General features: G+C 30.6%; 1 protein-coding gene and 1 non-coding gene across 2 annotated transcripts; both read right to left on the bottom strand.

Moving 5' to 3' along the window:
- Window positions 1-3459: 3459 nt before the first annotated feature.
- Window positions 3460-7249, bottom strand: LOC101492080 (uncharacterized). Its single transcript, XM_004515853.4, has 4 exons — window positions 7090-7249; window positions 6910-6987; window positions 6720-6818; window positions 3460-3859 (listed from the first exon to the last, which is right to left on the bottom strand). The coding sequence occupies exons 1-4, from the start codon at window positions 7090-7092 to the stop codon at window positions 3788-3790; spliced, it is 252 nt and encodes an 83-aa protein (XP_004515910.1). The 5' UTR covers window positions 7093-7249; the 3' UTR covers window positions 3460-3787.
- Window positions 7250-8410: 1161 nt separating this feature from the next.
- TRNAY-GUA (transfer RNA tyrosine (anticodon GUA)) lies at window positions 8411-8504 on the bottom strand. Its single transcript has 2 exons — window positions 8468-8504; window positions 8411-8446 (listed from the first exon to the last, which is right to left on the bottom strand). It is a non-coding gene; the product is annotated as a tRNA-Tyr (tRNA).
- Between the last annotated feature and the right edge of the window lie 1835 nt (window positions 8505-10339).

The following is a 10339-nucleotide window of genomic DNA, read 5'->3' as shown; positions in this document are numbered from 1 at the left end:
AAAAAATAATAAATAATCATATATTCAAATCTAAATCTCTACGTCAAAATCTTTGTACATAAAACTATTAATTTTTTTTTATTAATTTATAAATAAAATGACATAATTACTACTAAATACTCACGTATAAATATAAAATATTAAATTAAAATTCAAAATATAATATCTAACTTACCAATATTTAATTAAATTTAAACTTAATGATTAATTTTAAGTTAATATTTTAATAACGGTATAATATATGTGTCAAAAAAATAATAATGGTTGGCATAGAATAGGAGGGCCGGTTGCTTTGTCGGATAAAAGTGGGCCATGGCCGAACTGGCTACCGGCGGCGGCAGTAAACACATAATTAAGAGCATGCCTTCAAATCAACACTAATGCCACCTTTTTAAGTTGTCTCTTTCTTTCACTTTCATTTCTTTAATTAACGTTTATTTCAAAATAATTGTGACTTAATTCGTTTTTTATTTTATTTTTATGTGTATTATTAATAATATTATATATAAATACTTCTTTTAATCCACATTCAACATCTAGTTTATCACACTCTAAAAGTAATATAGACTAATTTATTCAACAACAAAAAAGCAGAACTTCTTCTTCCTTTTAGGTAGGAATATAATATAAACTAAACTGTACAATTAATTGTTTATTAACATTTTAAGATTATCAATAATAGTGATTATTTTAGAACGGTCTAATATAAAATTTGAGTTTTATTCTTTAAAATTAAAAGTCAAATTCTCCCACTAAATTGATTCATAAGATATATATATAAAGAACACCTATATATATAAAAGAGTTTATAGAGGCTATAGAGCAAGAAAATGAAAAGCTCAATTTTAGATGCGCATATATATAATGAAGTGGGTGGATACGGATTCCATAGAATCTTTAAGATACTACAAAACATTAAAATTAAATTATTCAATGATCTCAGAGAGCCAAGATGCACGCTGTATTATGACATGGCTTAATGCGGATGCTTATTCAAATTGAAATTATAAAATATCAACAAGCAAATGAATATTCGGGACACTGTGTTCTCCATAAAGAATTAGTATTGAGCAGACTAATCATAACTTTGTCTCATAAAATAATTAATGGTCGGCTTGTCCATTTTGGCCCTTTGGTGTGAAAATGAGTTTCGCCCATTTTGTTTGACCGGTTAGATAATGGATTTTGAGCTACAAAATATCACAACGTATTTCATTTATTAATTTTTCTCTTCAATTAAAACTTATCTCATTTGTCTCTTGCCATTTCTTGTTTCACATGTTTGTAAGTTATATTTTTATCCCAAAAAAAGTCACATTTGATCTCTTCTATTTCGGTGGTTGGATAGTTTTGTCCCTCGATTCTAAAATTGTTACACTTTGATCAAATCATTAATTTAACATCCAATGCTTAACATTTTTGTTAAGACTATGAAGCACCGACATAGATGAGTACACTTGATGATGCAAATGATGTGGATGTGAAGCACTGATGTGCGTTAGTACGCGTGTAGCTAACATGTGAACACACTAGAAACGCATGAAGAAAATAACATGTGAATTAAGAACTTGGTGGTTTCTGAAAAGCTCAAACACCATTAAGTAAATTAACTTCTTAATATATCTGCACAATTATGTATGTGTACCAAACTGAATTATAAATATGGACAAAATAATACATTTCTTAAAGTAAAAGTTTGACTGCATTTTTGTTGATTTAATTTGGGTTATGTGCAATTTTGATCTCAAATTTTTTTAGTATCAAGTCTTTGTATTTTGAAAAACAAACAAATATGATCCTATAATTAGAGTCCAAGCATTCCCAAATATGTTTATCAAATGTTGTCCCTCAAATATATTGAGTTATTATTTGTTGAATCAGATACCAAAACGACAACATCTTATCCTAACTTTCAAGAGGTAAAATAGTGATTTATCTAAAATCTTAGCAAATCACTAAATTGGTAGTTGAATTTGAATAGGAGAGTTAATTTTTTTCATTTTCTCTACAATTGTATTCAAGTTATGAGTATTATTGCACGCATACATAAACAAAAAGCCAAATGTTATCATACTCGTGGAAAGTTAGAGGGTTCACTACTCATGCACCTTCTAGAAAAATTTGCCAGTTAGAACCCTCTTCTCTTTCCCGTGCTCCCACCCTATGCTTTGTTATGTTTTCTCTGTCACACATCTCTAAACCATGGCTAGAAGACTGAAGATTGCAAAGCCAAGTAGAGATTCCAAATGTGAGGGATGGAGGGAATGCCTTTCACCATGGCTTTGGAGAACTCGCCGCACGTGGATTTCACTGGAGAAGGCGCTGGCACGACCATTTCCAATGAATGAACCACCCATCATATTTAGAAATATTATCTTCTCTTTAGTCTCAATTCAACTTTATCTCTACAACTCAACCCTATTGTATTGGAAGGAATTCCTTCTCTATTTTGAGTTTCTGCCCCAGAGTATCGAGTTTTCCAGGATTACTCCCTAAATTCCTAACTCACATCTCATTCTCCCCTTTATGCCCAAGAACCACTGCATCAAACCCCTGCATTTCAGCTACTCTGAGTGACTTTTGCAGTAAAACATTACAGAAAAGACTTGATACAAAACAGTCCAATAACAGAATAAAGTTCACATTATGTTGCTCACAACTACACCAACAACCCTTCATTGAACACTTCTCCTTTTCTATATTAAGCTTCTGTTTTATGACTCAATACAACTCACCAGCGCTACGTTTTTACTTTTTATTATCAAATTACCCACAAAAATGTAAGCCAAACTGTAACAACCTCTGTTCCAAACTCCTCCCTTGGTTCACCAAACCTGCAAACTGACCAAAGTGTTCTTCTGCTTTCCTCCTCATCACAGTGCGTACACTAGTCCATTTAAGCATAAAACAGACAATAAAAAGAAGTGATTGACTAATTCTACTTTACCTCATTTTCCCTGCACACCCACCGCCCAATCAATTACTCCTCTTTTGATCGAGTTGTCTTTGGTTGGTAATTATCTTGAATCAATCTCCATACAAAAACTGATCTTAACACACCAAATCTCATTTAACCTCGTGAATTTTTACTGTTCACTCACTCCACCCCACAAAAAACATATAAGATTTCAATTTGAGAAGTTATACATGTAAACATCCTGACGAAAGAAATGACATATAAAGTGAAAATAAGACGGATTTAATAAGGACAGTATGTTCATACATCAATAGAATTTGATTCTTCCAAAGAAACAAGCTACTTCTTACCACATCCACCACTGGGATTTTTTCTTTTAACCAGGATCTCAATGTTCACCATGTGCAGAAATTTTCATGTTTTATTCTTGTTTAAGAAAAAGTCAATAACAGTCAAGTAGCAGAAATTAGGCTAATGGTTGTTGTTTTTCTTTTATTTTCAATGTCACTGAAATGTTCAATACGAACGAGTCTCTTAAACAGTAAAAAGAAAAGGAAATTCTCTTGTCTAGTTGTGCTGTTTATCACACAACTTCCCTTACAAAGTTGCCAAGTGATCTTCCCTTTTTAGGAGGACTGAATATCAAGGCCCAATGTTATTTATAACTTTTACATGCAAAAATTGAGGGTGCAATGTTATAATTGACTTCATATTGATGAGAGGTATCTTCCAAAATAGGAAGGAAAAAATATCACTCTTATAAACTACCAACTTGTATTATAAAAGTTACAAACATAAACAGTGAGATGTAATCATATCATACTTTTGTTTCCTTTCTATCAAACCTTATTGTAGAGGAGTCACCCCAGATTAATCCTGCTTGACATCAACACTTCCAGGTTTAACAGGTTCTGTTGGAGATGTTCCAGCATTTGCCTCATCCTGACATAAAATTGAGATTTGCATTTCAATTTATATTTACATTCGTGGAAGCTTCACACATGAAATTATCAACACAATAGTTTGCAAGCATGCACATTTACCAACACTAATACTATTCACCACATGCATGATAGGATGCAAACGCCCAAAACAGAATACATGCACTTGTGGTCAACCGAAGGATCACTATCTGGTTGTTTAAAGGATCACTCCTTTATCCAGAATCCATCTTTAAGAAAAAGATGAAATAAAAGACAATGAACAAATTTCTTCCCCATTGGGAATGTATGTGATTATCAGTAACACAAACCCTTGACAGTCAAACTAAATATCATAAAGGACAACAGACATTTGTACAGTGCTAGATTTATTCCTGAGGTGACCAACCCCCTAATAATCACGTGTAACTATATAAGGCAACAAACGAACAGGATAAAAAACAGGGGAACAGTTTTCGCTTCTAATGCAAATTTTGCGTTATTAATTTCATCAATTATACTTCATTACCCAACAAAACTTACAGAGCATTATCAGTTATAATACAACAATCAAACTTAATCCTTTTTGGAGGGGTTGGCTACATAGATCAAGTGATGCCATATTATTTTATTGTAACTCATATTTATAGCCAAGTCATTCGCCTCGAAATCTTTTTAAATAGTTTCCTATAGTTTTTTTGTCTTCCTCTGCCTTTAGCAATTGGATAGATAGCCCTCCATCTGGCCTACTCTCCATACTATAGAATATACAAGTCTCCTCCACACATGCCCAGCCCACCCACCAAAGTTGCAATTTAACCATCATTTCTACTTTTTACAATAGTTGCTACCCTAATCTCTCTAATACTATCGGTAATAAAGCACAAAAAATTTAAGCTGAAAAATAATAAAAACAATTTTTCTTTACCGTTCATTAATATTTATTTTTTTGTTTCAAACAAAAGTATCCTCACTACAAGGGGATAGGCCATCGAATCTTACAGACAATTTAAGAAATTCAAATCAATCACTATTCATTTATTATGTTTGGGTTTTCATCTTTTCCTAATTTTCAGTCACAATGTTCAAATTCTTCGAATCTGAGCCACCATTTAATCTTGAACTAGTAGAGAAAGGTAAAGTCATCAACATTTAAAGTTTACAGAATTACATAACCGGTGACACTTTTCAGAACAACACATGAAGAAAAATTATTTAGAATTTTTTTGAAGAACTTTTTTTTGGAATCAGATCCCAGAATCACCAATGGTACAATGACAAGTAACATTAACCCTACTGTGTTAACTAGTTCAAAAAGCTCATATGCGCAACGAAAAGAACAAAGGGATATGCACTTGATAGCTGAACAATTGTCTACATCTCTAAAATCAATAAAAAAAAATTGCAAATGTAAAAAATCTGCTTCATTATTACTGAAAATGCATATTCATTAACTAGCATTTCATTTTCTCTCCATAACAATATTTCCCTTCAAGAGTCTCTCATCAAAGTAAAATAACAAAATGTTTTCATAAAGTAAACGGGCCTTATATTGTTCAAACACTACTACACAATATTATGTCTCCAGTAAAGGCTTCTAAAAAGAGATTGAGAGTATTAGTATACTTAGGCATGTTCGTTACGCGTTAGGATCCTCTCCATTTCCCACTCTCTCCATTTTTTCCATCACTATAGTTTTGTGTGTATATTTGCAAACATTATTACAACATGTGACATAAATTAAACATTTATTGGCTTTATTATACACAAAAAACTATAGTCACAGTGTTCTCCATTTCTTTTGAGCAATGGAGAGGATCTCAACTCGTTCGATAAGGCTTGACGTTACAGCTTGAAAATCACGAGAACTATTCTACATTTCTAGGACAAATGGTCTTACTCTCATATCCTCTTAGATTTAAGTTATCCCATTGACATAAAATCTCAACAAACTTAAAGAACCTTGAAGTGGAACAAAATGATTATTACTTCATAAGCACTTTGACCTTCAGTTGAGGCAGACATTCGTTGATCTAATGAATTTTAATACTCTTTTACTTAATAAAGAAAGCCTTGTCTTGATTTTTTATTTTTTGGTATATATAATTTTTCATATATGAAAGGAAAATTATGGCAAGTCGGAAGTTCATATCATCAAGGTGCTGAGGAAAATTATGCCTTTTTATACCCAACAGATTATTTTCTTAGTATAACGAAACTGTTATTATACAAGGGAAAAAAGAAAAGATGATTTCAATTTGGTGAGACCAGATCCTAAAAGCAAACAGTTTAGTTCATGAAACAAAACAATTACGTTTTTTAAACACGCATCTATGGTTCGGAAAAAACTAGAAACCATTGAACCAGTGAAGCCTCAAATTAATTTTAATTTGACATTCAAATATTCAATGACATACCACTATTTTTCCATATTATCCTATTAATTTCAAAATACACTTACAAATGTAGGATATCCATTCCACTGCCAGTGTAAGAGTGTTAAACTAGTTTTCACAAATAATAGTGCATATCCTTCAAGGTACTTGGATTGGTGGTATAGGACGCAATAGAGTGAAATGACATGAAATCATATAACATCAATTTTTTAAAAAACTAACTAGCATATTCCATTCCACATCATTCCATCATATTCCACCAATCCAAACATACCCTTAAATCCCAAATCAAATTTCTTTAGTTTCTCCTCCATGCTCACATGAATTTTAAGTCGTGTTTTGACTTTTGACATCAACAATGAACCCACAATGTTTAGATAGATCCACAAAAGCCACATAATTGTAGAACATTTCACAAAGAATCCTAAGCTTTTAAGATGAAAAATCACAAAAACAAAACAAAAATAAAATTAGGAATTGACTCACTTTACTACTAATAGTGTTGGTTGAAGGCTTGTAAGGACAAGCAGGAGGAGCCCTCTCTGGTTTCCTGTACTCCCAACCAAAAACCCTATAAAATTTTCCCTGAAAACATAAAAAACATTGATTACAACAAATACATGCTCAATAATTAAAATAAAATAATACTAATAATTAGTGTTGTTATGTAGCATACCATGATAAAATCGAAGAGAAGAGGAAGCACATTAACGATTGGGACCAGAAAGAGTGGCAGCAAACAAGCCAAACAAACCTATGACAAATTGAATTTCATTTAATTAGAAAAAATTGAAACAAAATTGATCGAAGAAATAGAATGAGGAAACCGTAGATCATAAGTATTGTTACTGTGTACCATTTTGGGATGAAAAAACTGACGCAAAATTCGACGAGGACGGTTACTTCGGTTGTGTCTAGTGCGTCGATTGAACGAACAAGGTAGAGTAGAGGTAAGAGAAAGTTTGGGAAATTGGGACAATATTGTAATTTCAAGTCAAAACTCAAGTTTTGAAATATCGTTTTATCTTCCGACAGGAAAGTTGCCTTTTCTATACCGCATTTAAAAAGTTTATATTTAAAATGTCCAAAATACTCTTAACAAAATTACAAAAATAAAAAAGTTTCTCACAATCCTCATTAGTTGTGTTTTTTGGAAAAGTGAGCGCTATTGATTTTTTTTCACTAGAAATTTCAGGAGGAGTAAAATTTTCTGTATTGATTTATAATGATCGGACATTTGAAATTTCTGGGATATTCGCCAGAAATTTCATTCCTCATTAAAATTTTCGGAACAGCTTTTTTTTTACATTATTTGTAAAAATATTATATTTTTTTTCAATCTATTTTTTTAGTGAGGACTAAATGAGCAAAAACAAACGTTGAACATTCTCGAGTTCGACCTCCTACACAATCAAATAGGAGAGCTACAGTTGAAAAAAGAAGAAAGAGGAATGAAGAAATGCAGGCGCGTGAGTTTGAGCAAGATCATGCGTTTGATGAAGAACATGATCAAGAACACCATCAAGATCATGCATTTGATGATGAACACGATCAACAACACCAGTTTGAACACGAGTATCATCAACAGTCTGAAGAATCTATATTTTCTGGAGGTCCTTAGGATTTTTATGTCCTTAAGGATTATGAGCACCATATTGCAGTTAAAGTGTAGATTGAACAGATTAGTAAATAATTTATTTTATTATATATTATAATATAACATAATATGTATATTTTAATATATTTGTAGTACAGATTATTACAAAGTTGATTTTAGGATAGACGTAAGTTGATTTTAGGTTATTATAAAACTGATTTTATTTCAAATATAGGTTATTACAAAAATTCCTGATAACTTAATTGAACTATCAAAAATTTGAAATATAAAATTTCTGGTATTGTATTTTGTATATCGGAATTTAAGGTAAAAATGTTACGTACCAAAAATTTGAATGAGGGGGATTAGATTTTGATGTAATTTTTTTACCACTCAAGTGAATGAAACTTTTAAGGATAATTTTGGGTTTTTGATAAATTGGGGGTATAAAGTTAATTGAGAATACAAAAACTTTGGACCCCAAGTCCAGGCCCTTAAATTTGTTTTGTCATGGCCCATAGGTTGAATCGTGCGCTATATTCCCATTGTGACAAACATGAAAAATAGTTAAAAATAAAAATCCGACCTGCCGGATTCGAACCAGCGACCTAAGGATGGCTATCAGGTTTTGACCCTACTACAGTCCTCCGCTCTACCAACTGAGCTAAGGTCGGTTGTTATTTTTAATTTCATACACAACATTACATACCTATATAAAGTTCTTCATTATTTTATTGTTAAAATGACATTTGCTCCTTTCTATACTGTAATTTTGTAAGAATCATCAAAATAACTGCTATTAAATTTTGTCATGGGAAATTGAAGTTCAATAAACAAATATTGAGTCTAAAACCTTTTATAGTGTTTGGATTCAAGTCTTACTTAATGCTCTGTTGTATTGAAGTGTGAGTTAGCCATGATTTGATGACAATATTTAGAAGTGGAATTTTTCAAACACAATTTCATGCTTGAATCAATACTCATGTGTCATCACTCATTTACAATAGCTCGTTAATATTTAACAGTTCACTTGGATTGGATTCTAGAGCCTTAAAATATATAGATAATAAAATAATTTTCACAGTCATATTTACTTTTTCCTGAAAAAATAAGGAAAAAAACTATATAACTTACTTTTTGTGGTTAAAATATATATATAGATATTCCTAGGTAAGTTAGGATTAACATCTTTTTTGTTTTTAAATGATAAAATAAAAAAGCAAGCCTATCATGTTCGGGAGAAAGAGTGGGCGTTATCACCAATAATGCATAAACACGTCTATTTGTTTCACAACATTGAGTATTTTTGTTCTCATTCTATCAATGGTTCCAAAAGCACCCTCCCCCAACGACCCTATTTGTTTAATCTTTTCATTATGGGCCTTCACTGTCTGCTTTATTATCGTCCATAAGCATGAATCTAATTGGAGGAACAATTGTGTTTCCTCGATGTCAAGAACGTAATTAAATTGCCATTTATTGCTTGTGTTGCCACTTTCTTATTGCTTTTGTAAGTATATGGCGGCCTAATTGATATGAGTATATGACCCATACAGATTAGTATGTTGGAAATACTTTATTAATTCTTCAAGACACGTTAAATATTTAGATTAAATATATGATCATATTTTAGCGCAGAAGTCGACTAAATATATAACTATATATCTTAGGATTTATGATATATTTAATCTATTTATAAATATAATATAGATATTAATTTATCACTTGGATATATAATTTTTTGACAGAAATCGTGATGATTAGTCTCTATATGTATATGTAATATGTAGACAAGATGTAATATGCAATAATATATGATATATTGAAGAGAGAAGATGCAATATGCAAGATGACATATGAAATATGATATATTGAGGATCATAGTTTATATATAAGGTGATAATCAAGTAGGATTTTTATTATTTTTAAATGGGCTATGAAATTCACACATATTTAAGTTTATATCAATTAAATAAATAATGAAATTATCATAATAAAAATCTAATAAGTATTATTATTTAATTTAATCACTAATCAATTAATGTTTCTAATTAATAAATAGATGATATAATTAAATAAAGATATGTATCTACAAAATAATATTAAAATATAATAATTAAATAAAATATTTAATAAAATATTCCAACGTAGTAAATTGTAGTAGTATTAGGGTATACTACAAGTTGAATATTTTTTTTGACTTAATTGTAGTTTTAATCATCTATTTTTACCAATCTATAGAATATATAGTTTTAGTTATTCGTTCATACTTTTAAACTAAAAAAATGACGATTTTACATATTTTAAATGGTGCGATATAGGATTGCATGATATACAAGCATTTAGATGCATTAATTACCCATATGACATTGATTAAATTACAAAAATAAATCATTTTTAAAGTTTATAGTTAAAACTTTAGAGGGTTTTATTTAAAGCATGTCAGATTGTCATTTTTTAATTAAACAAATTGGAATGGGACTGTCATATTTTAAAATAGGTCACACAT

Source organism: Cicer arietinum, chromosome 4 (assembly GCF_000331145.2).
Source record: "Cicer arietinum cultivar CDC Frontier isolate Library 1 chromosome 4, Cicar.CDCFrontier_v2.0, whole genome shotgun sequence".
In the NCBI taxonomy this organism is placed as follows: Eukaryota; Viridiplantae; Streptophyta; class Magnoliopsida; order Fabales; family Fabaceae; genus Cicer; species Cicer arietinum.
Note: the sequence above shows the minus strand (reverse complement) of the source record. Positions and strands in the feature narration are given on the sequence as shown.

Coding starts and splice junctions, on each gene's coding strand:
- LOC101492080 (XM_004515853.4), bottom strand. Junction 6,819..6,909: donor TTCTCTTCGATTTTATCATG/GTATGCTACATA, acceptor TTATGTTTTCAG/GGAAAATTTTATAGGGTTTT. Junction 3,860..6,719: donor CCAACACTATTAGTAGTAAA/GTGAGTCAATTC, acceptor ATTTTATGTCAG/GATGAGGCAAATGCTGGAAC.